General features: G+C 41.8%; 7 protein-coding genes and 1 pseudogene across 7 annotated transcripts; all 8 read right to left on the bottom strand.

The window, feature by feature from the left end:
* Positions 1–1976: 1976 nt before the first annotated feature.
* Positions 1977–3462, bottom strand: LOC113173324 (trace amine-associated receptor 13c-like). Its single transcript, XM_026376736.1, has 2 exons — positions 3421–3462; positions 1977–2789 (listed from the first exon to the last, which is right to left on the bottom strand). Exons 1-2 carry the CDS (start codon positions 3460–3462, stop codon positions 1977–1979), a joined length of 855 nt encoding a protein of 284 aa, XP_026232521.1.
* A 1170-nt stretch (positions 3463–4632) lies between these two features.
* On the bottom strand, positions 4633–5727 carry LOC113173323 (trace amine-associated receptor 13c-like). The gene is made up of 2 exons (XM_026376735.1): positions 5555–5727; positions 4633–5443 (listed from the first exon to the last, which is right to left on the bottom strand). Exons 1-2 carry the CDS (start codon positions 5725–5727, stop codon positions 4633–4635), a joined length of 984 nt encoding a protein of 327 aa, XP_026232520.1.
* Positions 5728–8655: 2928 nt separating this feature from the next.
* Positions 8656–9883, bottom strand: LOC113173322 (trace amine-associated receptor 13c-like). Its single transcript, XM_026376733.1, has 2 exons — positions 9711–9883; positions 8656–9472 (listed from the first exon to the last, which is right to left on the bottom strand). Exons 1-2 carry the CDS (start codon positions 9881–9883, stop codon positions 8656–8658), a joined length of 990 nt encoding a protein of 329 aa, XP_026232518.1.
* A 2370-nt stretch (positions 9884–12253) lies between these two features.
* LOC113173321 (trace amine-associated receptor 13c-like) lies at positions 12254–13462 on the bottom strand. The gene is made up of 2 exons (XM_026376732.1): positions 13386–13462; positions 12254–13070 (listed from the first exon to the last, which is right to left on the bottom strand). The coding sequence occupies exons 1-2, from the start codon at positions 13460–13462 to the stop codon at positions 12254–12256; spliced, it is 894 nt and encodes a 297-aa protein (XP_026232517.1).
* A 1079-nt stretch (positions 13463–14541) lies between these two features.
* LOC113173320 (trace amine-associated receptor 13c-like) lies at positions 14542–15716 on the bottom strand. Its single transcript, XM_026376731.1, has 2 exons — positions 15544–15716; positions 14542–15358 (listed from the first exon to the last, which is right to left on the bottom strand). The coding sequence occupies exons 1-2, from the start codon at positions 15714–15716 to the stop codon at positions 14542–14544; spliced, it is 990 nt and encodes a 329-aa protein (XP_026232516.1).
* Positions 15717–16766: 1050 nt separating this feature from the next.
* Positions 16767–17865, bottom strand: LOC113173318 (trace amine-associated receptor 13c-like). Its single transcript, XM_026376730.1, has 2 exons — positions 17696–17865; positions 16767–17595 (listed from the first exon to the last, which is right to left on the bottom strand). Exons 1-2 carry the CDS (start codon positions 17863–17865, stop codon positions 16767–16769), a joined length of 999 nt encoding a protein of 332 aa, XP_026232515.1.
* Positions 17866–21805: 3940 nt separating this feature from the next.
* LOC113173317 (trace amine-associated receptor 13c-like) lies at positions 21806–22903 on the bottom strand. Its single transcript, XM_026376729.1, has 2 exons — positions 22737–22903; positions 21806–22649 (listed from the first exon to the last, which is right to left on the bottom strand). Exons 1-2 carry the CDS (start codon positions 22901–22903, stop codon positions 21806–21808), a joined length of 1011 nt encoding a protein of 336 aa, XP_026232514.1.
* Positions 22904–25072: 2169 nt separating this feature from the next.
* On the bottom strand, positions 25073–26198 carry LOC113173316 (annotated as a pseudogene).
* Between the last annotated feature and the right edge of the window lie 100 nt (positions 26199–26298).

Raw genomic sequence — 26298 nt, 5'->3', positions numbered from 1 at the left:
AAGTCATTATATTGTCCTCTTTCCAGAATGCTCCACTCACCTCTATCTGCTTTGATGCTGTTTACCTCTGGCCAGACCCCCCCCCCCCCCCCACAGCGAGTTACCTGCCTGCTCTCCCTTTTGAATTTTTCTTTCACACTGCTCCTCCACTTTAGTCCCCCTCTAAACACAGAGAACACAGGAAGTTCTTTAAAAGCTACTCACCCTCCACCACAGGCAGCCTTTTCTTTTTATTGCAAATTGAAGATATAGATTTCTTCATACAATAAATATATTAAACTGACATTTACTTGAAACCCGTCTAAATTTGAAATATGAAAATTTGAATATGAAGCTAAGGATTACCAAGAACTGGCTAATACAAGAGGTCACTGCGGGTTCATACAGAGCTGTTTTATTAGTATCACAGTCTAACTACATCAATACTGGAAACTGACAACAACGTTCAGCAACATACTGTGTTTCTCCATCAAATCTCTTATTTCTGTCTGTCTTATTCTCTCGTTCATTGTATTTCCGAACATTTTTTCTAAATAATTTACAACAGATTGAACTTTGTATCAATACATTCATCACTTCTCTGCTCCCTGTGTCTTCCTCCTACTTCACCCTGCACATTACACCTTAATGTGTACTTCTCTAGGTACAAGGAGATCTTACTAAAACGATGCATCATGCAGTAATAACTCAAACAACAAACTTTCTACCATTATTGTCCACTAGACAACAGATAGATAGATAGATAACAGCTTCTATACATGATTAATATGTGAAACACGGCTTGAACAAAGGCCTTTCCACCTGTCCACATCAGCACCCTGTGGCTTGTGCAACTAAACAAGATGGATTTTAATAGAATAATAAATAGAATAATTTTAATTTATAAGCTAATTTCAATTTAACCTCTAAATTTACTTTCAACTCACTTGAAGCTCTTATACTCAAACTATCTTTCCACACTGTGGTACTGTACAGACTACCTGGCTCTTTGCTCTCAGATTTGTTACTCACTGTTTAAAGATGAGATATTTTACTTTTCACTTGATCCTCTGAGTTAATCTTGGATATTGTTGTTTCTTCTCGTTTTACTCAGTTTGTGCACAAACTCTCTTGAATTGATTTTATCCCAATTCATAGTGATTTCTGATCTATGTCTCCATCACATCAGTGATGTCAGATCACTTTTTACAAATTATAATAACTTTTTTTTATTTTATTTGGAGCATGACTAACTTGTCCAAAACTACAAACTACAAACTGCAAATGCCTTTCCTGCCCCGTATGTTCATCAACTTTAATTTCTCTTGGTGAACGTCTACTGTCAGTTCTGGCTCCAATGACTGTAAGAGACAGATGAAAATTGTACTAGTGACTGGAACACAGCTTTATCTCGTCTCCTGAATGTACCTGCACCACTTACTATCAAAACCTGCCGCCCCCTTAAACAGACCTACAGGACACTGCAAAGTAAATGGCACATTTTAATATGTGATTGTTCACATTCAGTAGCACACGTCTGAACTGAGGTAAAAGTATGTTCTGTCCACCCTACAACCAACTTATTACTCTTTATAAGAATCAGGATTTCTTTGTAACACCATTATCAAACTCTTAGGTTTGTTTCTTATAATAATACCACGTGGACATTTTCTGATGTGATTTCATTCTTAAGCTGTGTGCCCGTGTGAAGGCAGATGACTTTTAGAATTTATTGAATTGTCTTTTAGCTAAATTTTTTATACATTCATATATATTCAGATTAAATTTTAGCCAGTTTCTTTTTTTTTTTTTTGCTTTTGTAAATTGCAAATTCACTCACTGAATAACAGGGTTAAAAATATCAAAATCAAACCTCTACAGCTTTTGTTCATAAACAATTAACATGTCAGATAATAAGACAAGAAATATTGTTTTCACTTTCTGGATTTGAGATTTCAGCCATTGAACATATGTATTTCTTTCTCCTTTCAGTCTCTCTACAGTATGTTGGCCTCACAGGAGCCAGGCTGCAGAATCTGAAGAGTCACAATGAGTTTAATAGATCTTCTAAACCAGGGGTAGAACAAGGCGTAGATCACAGGGTTCAGACAGGAGTTAAAGCAAATTAGAAACAGTGCAATGACTCCATATGAAGTATTGATCAACTTCACTGCTGCAAGAGAGAGACTGTAATATGGACAGAAACATGTTAGAAACACAAGAACCAGGACACCAAGAGTTCTGGCTGCTTTCAGCTCCGATTTCCTCGATGTCAGAGTCACTGAATGCTGCAGTTTGACAGTTTTTATCTGAGACCTCATGGTACGAGCCTGAGACACAGCCACCACAAACACTCTGAGATACAGAACGATGATGACAGTAACTGGAACAATAAAACTCACAAAAATATCAGCAACTCCTAAAGTAGAGTCAATGTGAAACATACATTTTCCATGGCAGGAAATATACTTCTCACTTTGAAGTCGGTCGTCCTTCACAAACAGACTGCTGTAAAGAATCGAACAGAACCAACAGAGGAAAATACACAGTTTAACTCTTCCCACAGTGACTCTGGTGGGATAGTGCAGAGGGTCACAGATAGCAACATGTCGATCGACTGATATAAGAACCATGTTTCCAACTGAGGCAGCAATAGATAGAATAGAAATGTACTTATATAGAGAACACATGAGGTCACCAAGAAACCAGCAGGAAGTCTTTCTGAGGATTTCACCTGGCATGAACACGAGACCAACGAGGAAGTCTGAGACAGACAGAGAGAGGAGGAGGAGGTTGGTGGGTTTGTGGAGCTGCCTGGAAACAGAGAAGAACAAAATGAAACACATAAGAGTACAGTCTTAGGAAAATGAAGAATTATTAGTATAAATAGTATTCAATAGTAGTACATCACTCAAGTAAATACGTGCTTTACATTCATCACAAGTTCAGCTTTAGTGTTCAGTCACTGTAACAAGCCACAGAGTCAGTCTCCATATACTCATTGAAAGTCATGTTTTGTGTTAATCTACTGCGTACGTGTATTTTCTAATGAGAAGTGAAACTCTGCCTGAAGTGGGAGATGGAGATGATGACGAGCAGGTTGAGAGCTGTAGTGAGCGCAGAGACAGAGAACAGCAGGAAGTGCATAAACACAGCTTCAGACCAAGAAATCACTGGTTTCCTGCAGGAGGTGTTGAGCTGAGGGAAGCAGAGCTCTGATCCACTGTGAAGCTCCATCATCAGAGACGTGCAGAGAGCTGCAGCTGTGGCAGCTTTCTGACCACAACTGTCATACAGCAGATTAAACTCTGTGCTCCCTGTGTCTCCACTGGGAACTGAAGTCCCTCCTTCTTCACTGTGAATTTTACACCCTCATTAACCCCCCCCCCCCCCCCCCCCCACTCTGCCTTTGTCATTCTCTACACTTATCTCTTTACTCACATGATTCACTTTGACTAAGTCAGTTTTCTTCATCATCATCATCTCTTGATCCTTCACCTTTACCTCCAGATTTTTGCCAAAGCTGTTTTAACATATTATGAATTTATATGATACAGAGAATTAAAGTGCAGTTCAACATGCCGACTGACAACACCTGTGTTAATGATGATGAGTCATCAGGTAGCTGTTGTTTGGATGGACTGCAGTCTGCTGCTGGAAGAAGCTCCAGCTTCTGTTGTCTTTCTTCTCTAATCATGAAAAAAAATATAAGAATGTTGTGAAGGATGTTTTCTTACACAAAGTTCGGGAAACTGTGGACCCGCCTGTTTTTCCAGCTACAATAGTTCAGTCTTTCAGTTCAACATCCAGGTTAAAGTCCAGGGATGATGTTAAAGAGTGTGGGCTGAGTTTATAGACAAACATCTAACAGCCACTTCACACAACGTCTGCTTAATTTTCATCTTGAACTCGGGTCTGTGGCTTGTCAGTCCTGCATGTTCTACATTTGTGCGCGTGTAGCTGGTTTTCTGTTAATAAATGCAACACTAATTCAGTAAAAATACGTTTCACCACAACACGATCCTTCCGATCTCTCTTTTTTGTTGCATAACATGGTGATTTTTAAGAGACAGGGTAAAAATGTTGATACCGGCCTGATCTGCCGGCTCATTTTTCAACTGAAAGGTCTCAATGTGTGAAAGTCAGTGGTGTCTACTCTTATTATTCTTTCTGAAGCCAGCGTCTGTGCAAGTCTGAACGTTAACGTGTCTAAAACAAAATAGATGATGAACAGTCCCACTGAGAGCTTGTAACGTGGTACAGCTGCTGACAACAATCTGACCTGTGAGTTTGATGTGAAAGCTCTTTGTAGAGAAGAACCAGAATATTTATTTTATCGCTAACATTTTTATGTTTGTGTGTTATCAGAAATGATCCTGTTAAACAGCAGCACACATTTACCATGTATATTGATAAACTGCTGAGAGGTTTCATCACAGGAAATAATACAGCTTTAATTTGGAGGCAGCAGAGCTCTGATAAAGCTGTTTGAATATGTGAAATACTGAAATAACCGAAGTCACTGAACTCATCAAGAACTAAATTAGTTTATTATTAAATTGATTCAAATATTATTAGCTACACATTTTAACTGTATCACATTCCTGCTTCCACAATAGAAAAATGAAGCACAGCAACAGACTGTGTTCCTCTCTACAGTATGTTGGTCTCACAGGAACCAGGCTGCAGAATCTGAAGAGTCACAATGAGTTTAATCGCTCTTCTAAACCAGGGGTAGAACAAGGCGTAGATCACAGGGTTCAAACAGGAGTTAAAGCAATAGAGACAGATCACAAAGGTTCCATAAGGAGTTTTGAGCATGTTCACCCCTGTAAGAGAGACACAGTAATATGGACAGAAACATATTAGATACACAGATATAAGAACACCAAGAGTTCTGGCTGCTTTCAGCTCCGATTTTCTCGATGTCAGAGTCACTGAATGCTGCAGTTTGACAGTTTTAATCTGAGACCTCATGGTACGAGCCTGAGACACAGCCACCACAAACACTCTGACATACAGAACGATGATGACAGTAACTGGAACAATAAAACTCACAAAAATATCAACCATTCCTAAAGTATAGTCAATGTGATACACACATCTTCCATAACAAGAAAGATATTTTTGAAAAGAGTCGTCTTTCACAAACAGGCTGCTGTAAAGGTTTGAACAGAGCCAACACAGCAGATTCCACAGTTGAACTCTTCCCACAGTGACTCTGGTGGGATAATGCAGAGGGTCACAGATAGTCATATAACGGTCAACAGATATTAGAACCATGTTTCCAACTGAGGAACAAAGAGTCATAGTGGTCACATACTTATAAAGGGAACACATGAGGTCACCAAGAAACCAGCAGGAAGTTTTCCTGAGAATTACACCAGGAAAACTTACAAGACCTACGAGGAAGTCTGAGACAGACAGAGAGAGGAGGAGGAGGTTGGTGGGTTTGTGGAGCTGCCTGGAAACAGAGACGAGCATATAAAACATATTAGAATACACTTATAAAAAGTTCAGTTAATACTAAAAGATTATTTAGTTATTTCCTCTTCAGTGCCAAATGTAATGAAACCTGAAGTGAGAGATGGAGATGATGACGAGCAGGTTGAGAGCTACAGTGACAACACAGACAGAGAACAGCAGGGAGCGCATGATGACAGCGTCAGACCAAGAAGACATTGGTTTCCTGCAGGAGGTGTTGAGCTGAGGGAAGCAGAGCTCTGATCCATCGTGTTGCTCCGTCATCAGAGACGTGCAGAGAGCTGCAGCTGTGGCAGCTTTCTGACCACAACTCTGTGATACGACAGATTTATCTCTGGAACACACACTTCCTCTTCATCTCCCCTCTCTGTTGGGCCTGACGTCCCTCCTCCATCACATCACACTCATCCTCGTTCACCCCTCCCACCCTGCGTTTGTCTTTCTTCCACCTGCCTCTTAATTTTACTATTACTAGGTGAATCTTTTTGGTCATTTTGCTTCTCTTTTCACCTTTTTCTATTCTCTCTCTGATGTTTCTAGCTACATTTTGAATTTGCCCTTCTAATGACAACTGGAATAAAAAAGACATATGTCTGGGGGAACGAGGTACTAAGTCCTGGACACAACTTGTAGCCATAACTGATCATTCATGTTCCACAGACAGATATCTATAAATATGTACTAATATCTCACATGAAGCAGTGTCGCACTGCGTAACCACACAGTTGAAACTGTATTAAGTTGACAAAGTTGAAACGTGGAGCAATTAAGTTGCGTTTGCACAGACAGTGTAGTGTGAGCAGCACATTAGAAGAGTGACAGCAGCAGCTTTAGTGTCTCACTGTGTCTACAGTTAATAAAGTGTAGATTGGACAGAGGGCATTAGAAACATGGGCCTCAAAGTAGAACCTCAATGCAGCGTCAGCGATACAGTACATGTGTGACTGCTGCAACAAATGTACAAATGTGTGTACAGGTAAATCTGAACTGTGTTTCCACAGTACCACAGTAACTCAGGCTGAACCAAGACTCTTCAACAAACAGACATCAGCTGAGCCTAAAGAAAAAGGAAGTTAAACATAAAACAGAATAATTCAAACCAACACACTGCTACCCAGTGCACGGGGCGGAGCACAGAGGACAGTGTGCTGCTGCCAAGGTCATCAACAGGGCTGGTGGGGATCGAGCAGGTTGGGATCCAGTGGCAGGTGGGCCCCTCTCCCTGGGACGACCAATCAACAGGGGCTGTGACAGTTCACCCCACCTTTAATGTCTCTCAGATGAAACCTCTCAGGACCATTCCCTTTATTCCTGCTTAATGCTACTGCGCCCTGTCACGCCTCAACTGCAAGTCCTCAGCTTTTAGTAGACACAGTATTTACACTGCCATACTGTAGAGATGGGAAGTTCGATTCTTTTAACTGACTCAGATCTTTAACCCTCGAACCGTAAATTGAACAAACTATTTTGAGTCATTTCGTTCATTTCGTTCTTTTTACAGCAGGTGTAACCCTCTGTGGCAGATGTAAAAATGGCCGCAGTTCTCAGACACTATATACTGAAGACAACATGGTTTACTTCAGCTGACAAATTATAATACACAAAATGCCACAAGCAATTCAAACCATGTGAAAACCTAGGAAAGCAAATACACACCACAATAAAGTGACTTGTGTTCCTGCATCCCCCCTGATATTGTTGTTTAACAGACCTGGTAGCTGTCACGTGACAAATGAACGTGAGACCGATCCGACCGTTATTGTGGTTGTTATTAATATTGTTATATTTAATTATTTTATGGAAGAGAATAACACAGTTAACATGTTGATATAATCAACATTCACTTGCTTTTCAAAAGTATTTATTTACACACGCACTTTACATGATATACACAATAACACTACACACATCTACAAGAATCAAAGAGCACTAATTAATTATGATTCCATGAATAAATAATGTCTGTCAGGTGTCAGCTGTCACGTGACAAATGAACGAAAGAACGATCGGTAACGATCCGTATGAACGACTCGTTAAAGAACTGTAGAGCTCGCTGACATAGAGCCTGAGCGGCCTGGCTGTCACGTGACAAAAGTACGAGGACCTGAGGACGGACTCACAGTTGAGTGAGTCGTGAACGAATCATTTCTGTTTCCTGTCCTGCTGACTGAGCTTATGGAGCTGCTGCCATGTGGCGAGAGAAGGTACTGCAATGAACTGGAAATGAACGAATCGCTCACTGAGAGGACTCATTACTCCCGAGTCATAGCAAAGATTCGTTCTTATTGAACGAAACGTTCACGACTGACACATTGCTACCATACTCACCTTTACAATTGCTGGAATCCAGACCTCGAGGAGCCCTGACCTGCTTGTTTTCCAGGTTTCCCTGCTCTACCCACAGCTGGTTACCTGGATCAGATGTGTTCAGTCAATCAGAAGCTGGAAAAACAGTCTCAGAAGAGAGTGGAGTCAGGAAAGTCAAGGTGAATTAGTTGGAAAACAAGAAGAGCAGGTGGTCCTGGACTGGGTTTCAGAACCCCTGTGCTAGCCTGTCTTTAGCCGTCCATCCAGCCCATGTCTGCTTCACCTTGTGTTGTTCAGCTGACTCCTACTTCCTCCTCTGTCGTTTCTCTGCCTGAGTGTAAACTGAAGAAAGACTTTGACCAGAGTGAGACTGAGGATTAGTTTATTATCACGATCACAGAACTGTCTAATGATTAAATATTAGATCTTGTCAAACAGACTATTTCCTGTGGACACATGATGAATCTGAATGAGATCACAGTAAAAACTGGTTCCTGGCACTCGTTAACTCGTTCTCAGAGATTTTCTTTAACTAGTTTGACATGTTCTCTGCGTCTTCATCAAAAGATTTAATGGACTGAAAACAGATGTTGTTCTGGGGCCTGGTGTGTGACTGTTTCCAAAGTCCAACGTTTCCTTCAGAACCACATTAACATGACTGTTGTGGGTCTTTTAGTGGACACAAAGACGAACTGAACAATCTGGTAAAAGATGCCACACAGCTTGGTTCACGTTTAAGAGACTAGATCTGTGACTATTGAACTGTGATTATCTGGGCAGATTTTTTAATTACAACAACACACTAAGTTCATTTTAATCACAGACGATTCATATTTAGGGCCATTAGGAAGAAACATGAAAATCCTACACGAACATACAGCTTCTCTACAGTATGTTGGCCTCACAGGAGCCAGGCTGCAGAATCTGAAGAGTCACAATGAGTTTAACTGATCTTCTAAACCAGGGGTAGAACAAGGCGTAGATCACAGGGTTCAGACAGGAGTTAAAGCAAATTAGACAGAGTACAAAGATCCCATATGAAGTATTGATGATGTTCCCTCCCACAAGAGCAACACAGTAAAACGGACAGAAACATATTAGAAACACAAGAACCAGGACACCAAGAGTTCTGGCTGCTTTCAGCTCCGATTTCCTCGATGTCAGAGTCACTGAATGCTGCAGTTTGACAGTTTTAATCTGAGACCTCATGGTACGAGCCTGAGACACAGCCACCACAAACACTCTGAGATACAGAACGATGATGACAGTAACTGGAACAATAAAACTCACAAAAATATCAAAAACCCCTAAAGCATAGTCAATGTGATACACACACTCTCCATGACAGGAAATATACTTCTCATTTTGATGTGATTCATCCTTCACAAACAGACTGCTGTAAAGAATCGAACAGAACCAACAGAGGAAAATACACAGTTTAACTCTTCCCACAGTGACTCTGGTGGGATAGTGCAGAGGGTCACAGATAGCAACATGTCGATCGACTGATATAAGAACCATGTTTCCAACTGAGGCAGAGATAGAGACTATAGATAAATACTTATACAGAGAACACATGAAGTCACCAAGAAACCAGCAGGAAGTCTTTCTGAGGATTTCACCTGGCATGAACACGAGACCAACGAGGAAGTCTGAGACAGACAGAGAGAGGAGGAGGAGGTTGGTGGGTTTGTGGAGCTGCCTGGTACAAAGAAGTACAGAGAAGAACAAAATGAAACACATTAGATGTGTCTAATTAATTATTAGACATTGAAGTAGAATTTCTATGGAGCAAATATTTGCTGTACATTTATGATTATTATTCATATATAGTTGTGTGAAAAAACAAGGTAGAATGTGAGTCTTCATAAACTCATTCACAGTCTAGCTTCATGCTTTTAAAACTTAAACCTTGTAGGTTCTAAGAAGTGAAACTCTGCCTGAAGTGGGAGATGGAGATGATGACGAGCAGGTTGAGAACTACAGTGAGCACAGAGAAACAGGACAGTAGGAAACGCAGAGACACAGCTTCAGACAAAGACGTCACTGGTTTCCTGCAGGAGGTGTTGAGTTGAGGGAAGCAGAGCTCTGATCCATCGTGTTCCTCCGTCATCAGAGTTGTGCAGAGAGCTGCAGCTGTGGCAGCTTTCTGACCACAACTCTGTGATACGACTGATTTATCTCTGGAACACACACTTCATGGATCCTCTGCTCTCAGTTTCGGGCACGTCCCTCCTCCCTCACTCTACTCATTACACTTTATTCATTGTCATGTTCTCTTCACCCCTCCCTAAGCTGCCAGTGTTATTCTCCAGTGGTGTCTTCTTTATTCTCTACACTATCTCACTTATGATTCTCGATTGTTAACCTGTTATTGTTAATAGACCTTTATTTTGTTGTCACTGTCAAAATTTAAAGCCACTGTATTGTTTTTTTCTTCTAAACGTCATTTGCTGGCTCAACACAACAGTGAATCAACCCTTAAACTAAACAGAGACACAAACTAAACCAAACAAACAAATATGAGCATAATCAACAGGACGTTAGAAGCACAATGTTTGGGTCAAAGTGGTTTTAGCAACAACATCCCTTCAGCAAAGATTCAGGTAACCAACCAACAGGTAAAGTGTTCGCTGTACTCAAGCTCAACAGGTTTCACTTGATACTTAGGCATCTATTCTCCACCACAGATTCTGGTGAAAGCATTTTATCATTCAGGTACAGGAAAGGTTGCTCCTGCCTTTGTCGCCCTTTTCCAGTTCTGCACCAACGCCCAACAGTGCAGCAATCTCTTGTTGAAGTCTGGTCTTCTCAGGCCAAGAGACCGAGAGGGTCAGACCAAGTTTTCAGATCATTTCTGCTGTTCCTTCTTTCTGTATCTGCTGTGTAACGTACCTGGTCCACTTACACTGGAGGGTATGACTGAGCAGCATTCTTTCATTCAACCAGGAAACTTTGTCTGTCAGTCTTTGATGTTTGAGGCCTGTTGGACTGCAGGGGGCACCAGCTACTTCTCAAACTAAGTGAAGACAGTCACGAACAGCAGCACGAAGTGAGGTCATCTCCTGGAACATTTGTTCAGTTGAGCACCATAGAAGTTCTTGTGAAAGGCTCCATGCTTTATTGTTAAAAAAATGTTGCTGATGTATTGACTCAGTGGTGTTACTGGCCTGATCAAGAACGCCTTGACGTGTGGCCAGGAGACCTGGGATCCTCACCACCGACCAGTTGGAAAGCTCCTTTCCTACGTGGTAAATATTAGATCCATTAACCTGGAGCAAGTTCTTCACCTGGACTTCACACTGCACATCAGTAATTTCTAGAGCAGTCACACAACTCGTTGGTCGACTCTGCTCCACGCAGCAGAGAGGCAGAGCAGCTATGGCACATGAGATGGTCAACATGGTCGCTTGTGTCGGACTCCCAGAATCTCATCAGCTCAGCAGCAACAAGGAAAAAACAATAATTATGACACAATTCCTTCTTTTAGGAGGTTGAAGGTCATGAAGCTTAACAGTGTGTCCACCTGTACTCGTGTGAGCATGGCGACCAGTTACATTAAATGCACCGTGCCACACCTGAGTATGAAGGGACACAATCAACAGCAGCCAGACACCCCCAGTGAAGAGACTTCTCACTGATCAGTTCCTGTTTCACTGAATTATCAGTGATCAAATTACCCACAACACATTAAGCACCCAGGGGACTGATCCAGACATGGTGCCAGTTAAAGGGTGGATGGAGGAGGGGGCTGAACCATTCTGTGAGCTGAGATAGCACGATGAAGCTCTGCCACTAAAACAAGTGCAAACAGTGGTAACAGCTGTTTATCTCATGCTAATAATAGTCTGATAGTTTTCTATAGCATAATATCCCAAATCCCAAAACTGTCTGTGACTCTGCCTTAAGGGAAAGAAAAGCAGCTGAGGAAGAAGCTTTTAATACATTTTACTGTGTGGGAGAACATCGGGTGGCTGTTTTAGGATGTTTTTATGCAAAGTGTGGTCGAATAGGAGGAGATTTTGAATCAGGGTGTAGTTTCTGTTTGAATCAAAGTGATGATGGTCGTACAAAGGTTTAAGTGGTCTGTTGGCTGCTGACTGGGATAACTGGGTTTCTGGAAACATGTTTACTATGAATATACGACAGTGCTTATGACTCTGAATATGTGACAGTAAGTGACCCTGCAATGAGAACAAGACCAAGAGCCAGTCCACATGAGTTAGGTCTCTGCAACAGTCCCTGGAAGTGGAAGTGCAGCCATTTATTAGCAGCATTAATCTGCATGCTACTCCAGATTTTTACAATTCAAACATTACCTGAACAAGGTGAACAGAAGACTTCAAACTGAGTGTCTGATATGATAATTACAAATGTTTTTGTTCATGTATACTTTCTTCCTAACGAAGAACACAATTTTCACCTTTGACATTAGAGGACTGAATGAATTAACAACTCTTTGTCTATAGACCATACAGTATCTCTAAAGTATGTTGGCCTCACAGGAACCAGGCTGCAGAATCTGAAGAGTCACAATAATTTTAACAGCTCTTCTAAACCAGGGGTAGAACAAGGCGTAGATCACAGGGTTTAGATTAGAATTAAAAGAGAAAACAGATATTACAAAGACTCCATATGAAGTACTGAGCAGATTCTCACCTGCTAGAGAGACACAGTAATATGGACAGAAACATATTAGAAACACAAGAACCAGGACACCAAGAGTTCTGGCTGCTTTCAGCTCTGATCTCTTAACAGTAACAGTCACTGTTCGCTGCAGTTTGACAGTTTTAATCTGAGACCTCATGGTACGAGCCTGAGACACAGCCACCACAAACACTCTGAGATACAGAACGATGATGACAGTAACTGGAACAATAAAGGTCACAACAACATCAACTGTCCCTGGAATGTATTCAATGTTAAACACACAGTGTCCAGAGCAGGAGATATTTTTCTGTCTTTGAAACAGGTCATCTTTGACAAACATGCTGCTGTAAAGAATGGAACAGAACCAACAGAGGAAAACACATAGTTTGACTCTTCCCACAGTGACTCTGGTGGGATAGTGCAGAGGGTCACAGATAGCAACATGTCGATCGACTGATATAAGAACCATGTTCCCAACTGAGGCAGAAACAGAGACAGTGGCAGTGTACTTATACAGAGAACACATGAAGTCACCAAGAAACCAGCAGGAGGTTTTTCTGAGGATTTCACCTGGAAGAAACACGAGACCAACGAGGAGGTCTGAGACAGACAGAGAGAGGAGGAGGAGGTTGGTGGGTTTGTGGAGCTGCCTGGAAACAGAGAAGAACATAGTTAGAAAGACGATGATGTATAGAAAGTGACCAAAGATAAATGACAGTAAGACACATGATGTCATTCTTAGACGTCAAGGTTAGTTTGTAGAATCTCTTTCAGTCTAAAGGTGGTGTCTAACTTCATGTGACTCAATAACATCAAAGATGTTTCTCTGGTCAAATCTACTGCATACGTGTAGAGAAGTGAAACTCTGCCTGAAGTGGGAGATGGAGGTGATGACGAGCAGGTTGAGAACCACAGTGAGCACAGAGACAGACGAGAGCAGAAATTGAAGAAACACAGCTTCAAACCAAGACGTCACTGGTTTCCTGCAGGAGGTGTTGAGCTGAGGGAAGCAGAGCTCTGATCCATCGTGTTCCTCCGTCATCAGAGACGTGCAGAGAGCTGCAGCTGTGGCAGCTTTCTGACCACAACTCTGTTAAAATAGATTTATCTCTGTAACACACACTTCATCCCTCCTCTGCTCTCAGTGTCTCTGTGGGCCATGACGTCCCTCGTTCTTCACTCGTCATACCTTCATCATCATCTTCATCTTTTTTCCTGGGTTTGCTTTTCTTGTCTACTTCTGCCTTGTTCACTTATGTATGTTTCCCCTTTCTTCTTTCTTTGATAACTCTAATACACAACTCAAACTAATTCAGAGAACAGAGTTTAGCATCAGGTCAGTTAAGTATCAGAGGGGTTGTTGGTCAGTTTCAGCTTCGCAGCTTTAAAACAGGAGAACCAGAGCGGCAACAATAAGACGAGGAATGGTTTTACATATATTTTACAATAATGCTGGCCGTGATTGACAGGTGTCAGGTGACATCACGTCTTGCTGTGTATGGGGCTGAACAGCAGTTTACATGTTTATTCCAACATTAACACAAACAGGTTTAAAGTTGTGGCTGATCTGTGTAGTTTCATTAAAGGAATAGTTTTTTGTTTTTATATCAGTGGATTCTGTATTGTCAATTGATTCATTCATGTATCAGAGGAACTTTTTATAAATAGAAATAACACTAGCAAATATTAGTTATGTAGAGTCTGTGTTTCCAGTGTCATCGTCTGTGCTGTGGTCTGCTGGGGCAGCAACATGAAGGTGTCAGACACTAACAGACTAAACAAACTGATCTGGAGGAGCTGGCTCTTCTCTGTAGAGGACCCTCTGTATGTTTTGGGTGAGAGGAGGATGCTGGTCAAACTTCAGGGTCAACAGAGCGCTATAGGAGACATTTGACCTCTGTCTGGTGGGAGGGGGGGTCGAACTGAAACTGCAGCTGGAACTCATGACTGGTTAGATTTTTTATTACAGATTATTCATTACATGAACACATAGAACACGGTGATTTTAAATGTGAATATTACTAATATATCATAATTTAACCAAAGGAAACACATGATTTACGTTTTCTTATTAAATATAGTTATTATACATCATGGTGATCAGTAAATTTCTGCCGAGCACTACAGTATGTTGGCCTCACAAGAGCCGGGCTGCAGAATCTGAAGAGTGACAATAATTTTAACAGCTCTTCTGAACCAGGGGTAGAACAAAGCATAGATCACAGGATTTAAACAGGAGTTAAAAAGGAATAAATAGAGCACACAAGACAGAGACGAGGCACTGAGCAGATTCTCACCTGCTAGAGAGACACAGTAATATGGACAGAAACATATTAGAAACACAAGAACCAGGACACCAAGAGTTCTGGCTGCTTTCAGCTCCGATTTCCTCGATGTCAGAGTCACTGAATGCTGCAGTGTGACAGTTGCGATGTGAGAGTTCATGGCACGAGCCTGAGACACAGTCACCACAAACACTCTGAGATGCAAAACTATCATGACAGTAACAGGAACAGTGAAGGTGAAAACAAGGTCAACAGCTCCTGCAACATAGTTAATGACAACCACACACTGTCCATAGCAGGTGTTGTGTCTGCCTGGATGAATCAGGTCATCCTTTAAAAGCACACCGCTGTAGAGAACCGAACAGAACCAACACAGAAAAGCACAACCTTTGACCCTCGGCACGGTGATTGTAGTTTGGTAATTTAGGGGGTCACAAATAGCCACGTAGCGGTCGACTGAAATGAGCACCATGTCACCTATGGAGGCCGAGGTAAGAATATAGGACACGCAGCTATAGAGAGAACACATGAGATCACTAAGAAACCAGCAGCTTGTTTTTCTGAGCATTTCCCCCGGCATCACCAGGAGACCCACAAGAAAGTCTGAGACAGCCAGAGAGAGCAGGAGGATGTTAGTGGGGGTGTGGAGCTGCCTGCAGGGACACGAAAGATATCGTTAAACCAACAACCTCAAAGTGTCACTGTCTCCCTACAACATCAATTTAAGAACATGTAATATGAGGCTTTGCTAATGTTCAGATTCCTTCACACAGTAAGAAAAGCACAATAACAGACTTCAAATAAAATGAGTACGTTGTACTGAGACATTATTCTTTGCCTGAAGCAGGAGATTGAGATAATGATGAGCAGATTCAGAGTCACAGTGAGCAGAGAGACTGAAAACAGCAGGAGGTTCAGAAACACAGCTTCAGACCAAGGAGGTGCTGGTTTCCTGCAGGAGGTGTTGAGAAGCAGTGGAAAGCAGAGCTCTGGTCCATCGTGGGGCTCCATCGAAGATGTTTGCAGAACTGCAACTCAGGCAGATTTCTGACCAGCTCATTGTGACACACAGCTCATGTATACGACCGCTTTCATCCCTCCCCCCTGTGTCTTTGCTCTTTCTTCTCCCTACAGATTACACTTTCATATTCTCTTCCTCATCCTGTGCTCATCTACTCTATAGATTTTATTGTTATTTATTATTTATTTAGTTCAATTCAAAGATTTTCAGGGTGGGTTGTTGTAGTTATGTAGTTAACCGGTTGCATTACATTTGAACTTCATTCATCTTGTACATCACTAGATAAATGCAGAGTCCCTGAAGTTTTCTGTGATACAATTTGGTTTAAAATGACAAAGCTCAACCCACTTCCCATTCTCAAAAATTACAGAATAAATTGCTAAAAAGCACTTAGGTGGACAGGTGTGGCTTTTTCTCGTTCCCTCATGACTAATGAAGCAGATGAAAAGTCTGAAAGGGGCTCTGAGTGTAACATTTGCATTTTTAGCTTCTAGCTGGGACTCTCAACATGAGGTCAGTGCAAATGAAGAAGGCCTGAATTAGTCTAAAAACAACAAAAAACAAATAAACTCTTAGAGAAAAATAAATAACTGGAAGAACAATGTTTTTTTAATTAAGAACAATTCATTTTATTCACCACATTGTCATCCTGGTGGAAGATGTTCACTGATACTAAAAACCAAAGGAGCTAAGAGGATATTTTTCGTTAAGCAGTCGACAGTGCTGAACTGTGAGAAATGAGAATAACAAACGAGAAAAGAGTGAACGCATCAGTCTGTGAGTGAAAACAGGCACAAAACATTAATGTCTAATCACACACTGAATGTGAGAGTCAAGACTTTCACTGACAAATAGAGTCCTGGGACTGAAAAGACATGTGATTCATCTCTTTAAACATTCATGTAAAGTTAGTAGCAACACATTCAAATGTAACTGAATCTACTGCAGATTATAATCATAATTTCTTAAAAATGCAAATATGATAAAACGTGCGAAGCAGATGATGATGGAGAGCTTCAAAAAGCAATTTTAGACGTCAGTCAGTCCACAGAGCCTCTCTGCAATATGTTGGTGTCACTGGAACCAGGCTGCAGAATCTTACATGTGACAATGAGTTTAATCGCTTTTCTAAACCAGGGGTAGAACAAGGTGTAGATCACAGGGTTTACACAGGAGGTAAAGTAGAACAGATAGATCACATAAGAAGCAGATGAACCATTAAGTGCAGCATCACCTGCAAGAGAGACACAGTAATATGGGCAGAAACATATTAGGAACACAAGAACAAGAACACCAAGAGTTCTCGCTGCTTTCAGCTCCGATTTCTTAGCAGTTACAGTCACTGATCTGTGAAGAGTGACAGTTCTGATGTGAGAGTTCATGGCTCGAGCCTGAGACACAGCCACAACAAACACTCTCAGATACAGAATGATGATGGTTGTAATCGGAAAAATAAAACTCAATACAATGTCAACAGTTCCTGTAACATAATCAACAATAATAGCACATTCTCCATAGCAGGAATGATCTGCTCCAGTCACATCTGCCTTCATAAAGACACCGCTGTAGAGAACAGAACAGCTCCAACACAGAAAAACACAGAGTCTGACTCTTGGTACAGTGACTCTGGTGGAATAATGCAGAGGGTCACAAATAGCCACATAGCGTTCAGCTGAGATAAGAACCAAGTCTCCTATTGAAGCAGAGATAGTGAGAGAGGTTAAATATTTGTACAGAGAACACATCACATCACCAAGAAACCAGCAGGATGTTTTTCTGAGGATTTCACCTGGCATCACCAGGAGACCCACGAGAAAGTCTGAGACAGCCAGAGAGAGCAGGAGGATGTTAGTGGGGGTGTGGAGCTGCCTGCAGAGAAACAGAAGAACATTATTACATTGAAAACCAGACAACTGTGGAAAATGCACAAGTTTAAATTAAAATTTGATGCTGAAAAGTTTATCTCTGCCTGAAGTGAGAGACTGAGATGATGACGAGCAGGTTGAGAGCTACAGTGAGCACAGAGACAGACGACACCAGGATGTTCAGGAGCACGATTCTGGATCGAGACGCCGGCTTCCTGCAGGAGATGTTGAGGAGTTCTGGAAAGCAGAGCTCGGCTTCAGCCTCAGACTCCATCTTTAGAAATCTGCAGAGAGCTGCAGCTCTGGCAGCTTCTGACTCCCTGACATCCTGCAGACTTATGTTCTTATTTCTGTCCCTCCCTCCTCTCTTTGAATACCAACATCCCTACTCTCTCACTACACACGCCCAAATTTAAAAATGAATATTATGAGCACCACTGTGACACCAGCTATGGGTGTATTCTAAGGGGGAATAGTGGTGATGAAATAGTACAGTCACAAATTCAAGGGAGGACAGATCACTCAAAGACAACAGGTCAGAGTTTATAATCAGTTCAGCCTTACTGATAAGACACTGTTACAAGCAGATTGACAGTGGTTGATAGGTAGTCAAACAATGCACACTGAGGTACCGAGATATTAGGCAAAAAGATCCAAGCAGAGGTCAAAACCATACTTCAAGACACACAAAAAGATCTGCCAAAGAATGAGGAGTCCTTTTAAACAGAAACTTTATTGGTGAGAATCTGGCCCCTTCTTTAAGACCTCTTTGCCAGGGCAGGGCACAGGCAAGTATCCAGCTCTTATTGCTTCTCCACTGGAGTTCACCAGGGATCAGTTCTCGGCCCTTTCCGCTTTCGTTCCTTTAACATCACATTTAGACACTTTCATCCGAAGTCACTTATTAGGCAAAGGCAAGTTAAGTGTGACAAAAGGAGGTCTTACCAGACACTCTAAGACCAGACATACCAACCTGTGCATTGGATTGACTATGTCTCACTGCTGTTCTGCATAGGCCTGAACCCCCTTAGCCAGATCATCACCAAGACTGGCTACAGATACCGACTACCAAAGGCCACAACTGTCAGCCACCTCCTCTACATGGATGACATCAAGCTGTATGCCAAGAGGAAATGAAACATCGACTCGCTGATACGCACCACCAGGATATACAGCCAAGACATCGGGATGTCATTCAGACTGGATAAGTGTGTTCGGATGGTTGTCCGAACTGAGGGGATAGAACTACCAGAAGGCGAGATAGCAGATGTTGAGGATAGCTACAAATGTCCTACCTTACCTTGGAATCCCACAGGCAAATGGTAACCATGAAGAGGCCGCAAGGAAAACAGCAACCACTAAGTACCTCCAAAGGGTAAGGCAAGTCCTGAGAAGTCAGCTGAATGGGAAGAACAAAGTCCAGACGATCAACACCTACGTGCTCCCGGTCATGAGGTATCCCGCTGGCATAATAAACTGGCCAAAGGAGGAGATGGAAGCCACTGACATCAAAAAGAAAGGAAGCACCTTACAATGCACAGAGGGTTTCACCCCAAATCCAGCACCCTGAGACTGTACGCTAAGCGGAAGGAGGTTGAGGATTAGTGAGCGTCAAAGCCACTATCAAGGATGAAACAACTAAGCTCCATGAATACATCAGGAAGATGGCCCCAACTGACGACGTGCTTAGTGAACACCTTAGGCAGCATAAACCAGAGGAGCAAGGGAAGGAAAAGGAGGAAACAAAGCTGGACTGAAAGACAGCACAGAGGCACTAATCCTAGAAGCACAGGAGCAGGTTCTGAGTACAAGATCGATAGAGGCTGGGATCTACCATACCAGCCAAGACCCCAGGTCAAAGCTGTGCAAAGATGCCCCTGAAACAATCTAGCACATAACAGGGGGATGCAATATGCTAGCAGGCAGGGCATACATGGAACGCCATAACCAAGTGGCCGGCATAGTTCACAGGAACATCTGTGACGAGTACAGGCTGGAAGTCCCAAAGTCCAAATGGGACACACCCGCAAAGGTGGTTGAGAATGACAGAGCTAAGATCCTGTGGGACTTCCAGATACACACTGACAAACTGGTAATGGCCAACGAACCGGACATAGTAATGGTGGTCAAAAAGGAGAACAAGGCTGTAGTGATAGATGTCCGAGAGCACAAGGATATTGAGAAGTACCAAGGGCTGAAAGAAGAGCTGAAAAAGATGTGGAAGGTGAAGGCACAAGTGGTACCGGTGGTGATAGGAACACTGGGGGCTGTAACTCCCAAACTGGGAGAGTGGCTCCAGCAGATCCCAGGAACAACTTCTGAGATCTCTGTCCAGAAGAGTGCAGTCCTAGGAACAGCTAAAATACTGCGCAGGAACCTCAAGCTCCCAGGCCTCTGGTAGAGGACCCGAGCTTGAAGGAATAAGACCACTCCAAGGCCTATGCAAAACGGCAGTGGGGACAGAGCATCTCCTTGGTATATGCTGCACTTGATGTTGACTTGGGCAATCAGCTTGAAGTTGGCCTCTAGGGTTGTTTCCACTTTCCCATTAAGTTCTGAATGAAGGTTCTTAGTGTCCTGTTAATCTTGTACAGTTCCAAGTATTCCATGGTTGGTATGTCTGGTCTTAAGTCTCTGATGACTGCTTTGTCTACCAGTAGCTGGTGCTTTGCTCCCCTGGTGTTACTACCAATTCCTTCCTCTGCACTACTCATGTATTGACTCATGTGCCTGCTCGTCTTGGCTGCTATGATGCCTGACAGGAGTTTCCATGTTTTGTTATTGAGCGGTAGTTGGATGGGATTCAGTATCAGGACTGTTCGACCTTCCGTTAGCCACTGACATTATTGTCAGTGGTGCTGCATTCACATCTTCTAGCAGAGTTTCAGAAGGAACTTCACTAATTCTTTGTAACCGGACTCGGGGGGCTCCAGGTGTCCATCTTAGCCATGATCTTCAATCTTGATACAAGCTGCTCTTGTTTCAAGCTCTGTTATTGGGGCTTGGAACCCAATCTCTGATTGTGGGGAGGATGATTGTAATACCTCCCAGCTGACCTGTCGTCCTGGCTGCCCCTTGCCGTGGCATTTGTGTTGTACCTCTACAATCTCTAGTTGTGAGATGAGGTGTTTCTTGCGGATGTTAGAGCACTGTGCTACTGGTTGTTTCGGTGTCAAACTTGATGATGGGTTTCGTGTCCATAGTTCCCACATCCTCTTCATGTAGTCCCGCTCACAAGCGTTACTTGTGTAGTAGCATTCCAATAGTTCCTTGTTCTATCTCTTGTCCATGAATGTCTTATTCTTGTTCCAGTAGCCCACTTCTCATTAGGTTGCCCTGGTACCCCACCACCTGACACGGGCCTTGTTGACCTGGGTGACGTCCGAGAGGGTTTGACTCGTGTTTCCAACTGTCATTATACAAGGTAGACAGGTAGGATTAAGGGCCTTGTCTGAGGGCCCACACTGGATATTGTGTGTGTATATATATATATATTTAATTGGCATTACTTTGTAGAAAGTAACGTGTAGACATAATGAGGAATTTATCTGAATTCTTTTTGTCAAAGTCAGGCATTGTAATCTAAGTAAGTGGGACCGATGTTAAACCAATACAAAGTGTAGCTTTGTCCTGTATTTGGAGTATAGATTTTTTCAATTAATCATGGCCTATGGTTATGAATCCCAGAGTGTATGATGGACAGAAATATATAACATGATGAAATGTATATTTGGATTTTGACTCTACTTTTAACCCTTTTTTTAATCTCTGTCTGTTGAACACCTGTGCCCTTTCTCCTTTGTTCACAGCCTCCTTTAATCCATAATTACCCACAGTCAACCTGGGAAATGTGACATCTTTTTACATGTGAGAGTGCGGTTATGAAATTGTGGATTTATAATTATTACTGATGCAAAGAAAATGTTTGCTGTGAGAAAAGACCTTTAATATTTAGATAAGCTCGTTAACCACAACATACACAACGCTTTGTGATAAAAGGAACAAGATGCTTGTTTGTTTCTTTTGAGATATGCAACCACATTTTACAAACTAAAATAATGATTATAATAATCATTTCACAAAAACACAAACATGTGAAGATGACAGTGACAGTTATTGTGCTTATTGTACAGTAAATTTTTAAAAGAAGAAAATGTAACATCACTTTTCAAATTTGTGAAATCACTCAATTTAACAGTCAGGTTAGACGTCAGTCAGTCCACAGAGCCTCTCTGCAGTATGTTGGTGTCACTGGAACCAGGCTGCAGAATCTTACATGTAACAATGAGTTTAATCGCTTTTCTAAACCAGGGGTAGAACAAAGTGTAGATCACAGGGTTTAGACAGGAGTTAAAGTAGAACAGATAGACCACATAAGAAGCAGGTGAACCAAATGCTGCATCACCTGCAATAGAGACACAGTAATATGGGCAGAAACAAAGTAGGAAAACAAGTAAAAGAACACCAAGAGTCCTGGCTGCTTTCAGCTCTGATTTCTTAACAACTACAGTTATTGATCGCTGGACAATGACAGTCTTCACGTGAGAGTTCATGGCTCGAGCCTGAGACACAGCCACCACAAACACTCTCATATACAGAACTGTAATGACAGTGATGGGAGCAATGAAACTGAAGACAAGGTCAACAACTCCCGCAACATAACGAACAACTACCACACATTCTCCATAGCAGGAGTTCTCTGGGTCTGATTCAATCAAACCCCATTTTAACATAACACTGAAATAGAACACAGAACAGACCCAACACAGAAAAACACAGAGTCTGACTCTTGGTACAGTGACTCTGGTGGAATAATGCAGAGGGTCACAAATAGCCACATAGCGTTCAGCTGAGATTAGAATCATGTCTCCTAATGAAGAAGCAAGACCCATGCACCCTAACCCTAAGACAAAGTATTTGTACAAAGAACACATTGAATCACCAAGAAACCAGCAGGACGTCCTTCTAAAGAACTCTCCAGGAATCAGCACGAGACCCACGAGGAAGTCTGAGACAGCCAGAGAGAGCAGGAGGATGTTAGTGGGGGTGTGGAGCTGCCTGCAAAGAAACAGAAGAACAATGTTAAACATACGTACCATCGTACAGCTGTTGACATGTGTTGTCTGCTGAAAAGTTTATCTCTGCCTGAAGTGGGAGACTGTGATGATGACAAGCAGGTTGAGAGCTACAGTGGAAACAGAGACAGACGACACCAGGATGTTCAGGAGCACCATTCTGGATCGAAGCGCCGGCTTCCTGCAGGAGATGTTGAGTTCTGGAAAGCAGAGCTCTGCTTCAGCCTCAGACTTCATCTCTGGCAGCTTCTGACCAGGTGTCCCTGACATACAGCAGATTTATATCTTTCTACATGCTCCCTCCCAACACACACACACACACACACACACACACACACACACACACACACACACACACACACAAATACAGGTATGAGTACTTTTATCTCTATTTATAAATCCAGTGGCAAAGAAAAATAAGTTTCTAGATTGGTTTTCTCAGCACGTTGGTCATGAAATGTGATTTGACCTTCAACAATGTCACAAACATCAACAAACACAATATTTCTAACTTGATAACATTCAAATAATTCCCAATCACTCATGTTTTTATTGAACATGCTCATTAAACACACAAAGTGATGAAAGAAAAAGGAACTGAAACATTTTGGCTGTCTCTGAAATCACTGTGTTTACTGTGTAGTGCACTACATATCATGTTTGTCACTTTGTAGAGATGTCTGAATACTAAGTGTGGAAACCTTCTTCTTATATGAGTTCATAAGTTATAAGGAAAGGCCTAGTGCCTGTTAGAGCCTCTACTCAGGATAACACAAATAAGATCCATGAGTACATAAGGAAGGATGGTCCCAACAGATGATGTGCTTAGTGGATATGAAACGGAGCAAGAATAAGAACCATTATGGAGGAAGAAACGTCTGCATGGCATCTACCACCAGCAGATAGGGAAAGTGCCCAATATTAAAAAATCCTACCAGTGGCTGGAAGAAGCTGGATTGAAGGAGGCTCCTAACAGGCAGCGCATGAACAAGCTCTAAGTTCAGATCAGGAGAGGCTGAGGTCTACATCACTAAGGAAAGAACCTAAGTACAGGCTGTGCTATGATCACTCCCCAGGTTTCTTACAGACTTAGTGGGCACAATCGCTGAAGACCCTATGTTGATGCTGATATTGTGTTGTGCTGGCTGATGGAATGAGAACTTCTGTCTTGGAGAGGTTGAGTTAAGTTTCCTTTCTCTCATCTAAGCTGAAATGTCAGAGAGACATGTAAAGATGTGTAATGAGATAGTGGAGTCATCTGGTGGAGAGGGCAGGAAGAGCTGTGTGTCATCAGCATAGCAATGATAGGAAAAGCCATACAACTGGCTAAAGGAACCTAGGGATGTAGTTTATATGGAAAAAGTAGAAGACCAAGAATTGAGCCCTGAGGTACACCAGCAGAGAGACAGTGAGAGTTAGAAATCCAGTTCAACCACGTGGACACCATGGTTCTGTGTATAACAGTTACCACATGCAACACCTAGTTGGAGGTGATGTCAGAGTGAGTGAGTCAGCATTTAATTCATAGATTATATCAATGTACATTTTACTATTACACATTACAAGTGTGATGATATGGATTTCTAAATTAATACTACGTTTCTGGTATATTTACTGTGTCTCCCTGATGTATGTGAACATTTCAGTGTGAAGAAGTGTGATTGATACGTACTGAGCTTCAGCCAATGTGTCAATTAATGTCACTACCGAAGATTGAGTCCCGAGTCTACTATATTCTTAAAGATAATTCTTTATTAAATATAATAGAAGTATTATTTTTTTAAATTATGTTGAATATGAACTATTATCTTTACTTTTAAGGTGTGTACGGGTTCATTCTTACATTTAATTGAATAGATCTAATTATTTATGCAGTGTATTCAATATCATTACATATTCTCATATTTCATATAATATTTAGGATTTTGTTTCATATTTCTAAGTTTATTTAATATATTTTTCCATTCTCTAGTAAATAAATTACTTTTCTCAGTAAATAGTTAAATAGGTTTGTTTGTGTGTATTAACTTATGTAAATTCTATGTTAATTTGTTAAGGAAACGCTAGAAAGAAATTATGTGAGTGAAATAAGCTGCAGAGTAAAGAACACTCAACAGTCTAAAGAAGAATAAAACTTTTGTTTTAATCACAGACTGTAAGACAGAACCTACAATGACAATTAGAAACAGTCTGGAAAAAAAATGGTTTGAGAACCACAAACACATTTTATAAGCAAAAATTATCTATATCTATATATAATCTATAGTCTTAAAAACACACAAAAGTTAGTGTGACGATGACAGTGAGAGTTACTTTGGTCATGGTACATTTTTAAAAATAAGAAAACATAACATCATTTTTCAGATTTGTGAAATCACTCAATTTAACAGTCAGGTTAGACGTCAGTCAGTCCACAGAGCCTCTCTGCAGTATGTTGGTGTCACTGGAACCAGGCTGCAGAATCTTACATGTAACAATGAGTTTAATCGCTCTTCTAAACCAGGGGTAGAACAAGGTGTAGATCAGAGGGTTTAGACAGGAGTTAAAGTAGAACAGATAGACCACATATGATATGGATAAATCATTGAGTGCAGCATCACCTGCAAGAGAGACACCATAATATGGGCAGAAACACAGTAGGAAAACAAGTATAAGAACACCAAGAGTTCTCGCTGCTTTCAGCTCCGATTTCTTAGCAGTTACAGTCACTGATCTGTGAAGAGTGACAGTTCTGATGTGAGAGTTCATGGCTCGAGCCTGAGACACAGCCACAACAAACACTCTCATATACAGAACTGTAATGACAGTGATGGGAGCAATGAAAACTGAAGACAAGGTCAACAACTCCTGCAACATAACGAACAACTACCACACATTCTCCATAGCAGGAGTTCTCTGGGTCTGATTCAATCAAACCCCATTTTAAATAAATACTGCTGTAGAACAAAGAAAAGCTCCAAAAGAGAAAAACACAGAGTCTGACTCTTGGTACAGTGATTCTGGTGGAATAATGCAGAGGGTCACAAATAGCCACATAGCGTTCAGCTGAGATTAGAATCATGTCTCCTAATGAAGTAGCAAGAGAGATTAACCCCAACCCTAAGACAAGGTATTTGTACAAAGAACACATTGAATCACCAAGAAACCAGCAGGACGTTCTTCTAAAGATTTCTCCAGGAATCAGCACGAGACCCACGAGAAAGTCTGAGACAGCCAGAGAGAGCAGGAGGATGTTAGTGGGGGTGTGGAGCTGCCTGCAGAGAAACAGAAGAACAATGTTAAACATACGTACCATCGTACAGCTGTAGTACATTTGTTGTCTTTAGAAAACTTGAGGGCCCTGCTGAAAAGTTTATCTCTGCCTGAAGTGGGAGACTGTGATGATGACGAGCAGGTTGAGAGCTACAGTGAGCACAGAGACAGACGACACCAGGATGTTCAGGAGCACCATTCTGGATCGAGACATCGGCTTCCTGCAGGAGATGTTGAGGAGTTCTGGAAAGCAGAGCTCTGCTTCAGCCTCAGACGTCATCTCTGGCAGCTTCTGACCAGGTCTCCCTGACATACAGCAGATTTATATCTTTCTACATGCTCCCTCCCAACACACACACACACGCTTGCAGTTTCATCAT

The sequence above is a fragment of the Anabas testudineus genome, chromosome 21 (genome assembly GCF_900324465.2).
Source record: "Anabas testudineus chromosome 21, fAnaTes1.2, whole genome shotgun sequence".
NCBI classification, from domain to species: Eukaryota; Metazoa; Chordata; class Actinopteri; order Anabantiformes; family Anabantidae; genus Anabas; species Anabas testudineus.
Note: the sequence above shows the minus strand (reverse complement) of the source record. Positions and strands in the feature narration are given on the sequence as shown.

Coding starts and splice junctions, on each gene's coding strand:
- LOC113173324 (XM_026376736.1), bottom strand. CDS start 3,462: ATGATGATGATGAAGAAAACTGACTTAGTCAAAGTGAATCAT. Junction 2,790..3,420: donor ACTTAGTCAAAGTGAATCAT/GTGAGTAAAGAG, acceptor GTTTCCAGGCAG/CTCCACAAACCCACCAACCT.
- LOC113173323 (XM_026376735.1), bottom strand. CDS start 5,727: ATGACGGAGCAACACGATGGATCAGAGCTCTGCTTCCCTCAGCTCAAC. Junction 5,444..5,554: donor ATCTCCATCTCTCACTTCAG/GTTTCATTACAT, acceptor CTCTGTTTCCAG/GCAGCTCCACAAACCCACCA.
- LOC113173322 (XM_026376733.1), bottom strand. CDS start 9,883: ATGACGGAGGAACACGATGGATCAGAGCTCTGCTTCCCTCAACTCAAC. Junction 9,473..9,710: donor ATCTCCATCTCCCACTTCAG/GCAGAGTTTCAC, acceptor TCTTTGTACCAG/GCAGCTCCACAAACCCACCA.
- LOC113173321 (XM_026376732.1), bottom strand. CDS start 13,462: ATGACGGAGGAACACGATGGATCAGAGCTCTGCTTCCCTCAGCTCAAC. Junction 13,071..13,385: donor AGGAAACCAGTGACGTCTTG/GTTTGAAGCTGT, acceptor CTCTGTTTCCAG/GCAGCTCCACAAACCCACCA.
- LOC113173320 (XM_026376731.1), bottom strand. CDS start 15,716: ATGGAGCCCCACGATGGACCAGAGCTCTGCTTTCCACTGCTTCTCAAC. Junction 15,359..15,543: donor ATCTCAATCTCCTGCTTCAG/GCAAAGAATAAT, acceptor GTGTCCCTGCAG/GCAGCTCCACACCCCCACTA.
- LOC113173318 (XM_026376730.1), bottom strand. CDS start 17,865: ATGGAGTCTGAGGCTGAAGCCGAGCTCTGCTTTCCAGAACTCCTCAAC. Junction 17,596..17,695: donor ATCTCAGTCTCTCACTTCAG/GCAGAGATAAAC, acceptor GTTTCTCTGCAG/GCAGCTCCACACCCCCACTA.
- LOC113173317 (XM_026376729.1), bottom strand. CDS start 22,903: ATGAAGTCTGAGGCTGAAGCAGAGCTCTGCTTTCCAGAACTCAACATC. Junction 22,650..22,736: donor ATCACAGTCTCCCACTTCAG/GCAGAGATAAAC, acceptor GTTTCTTTGCAG/GCAGCTCCACACCCCCACTA.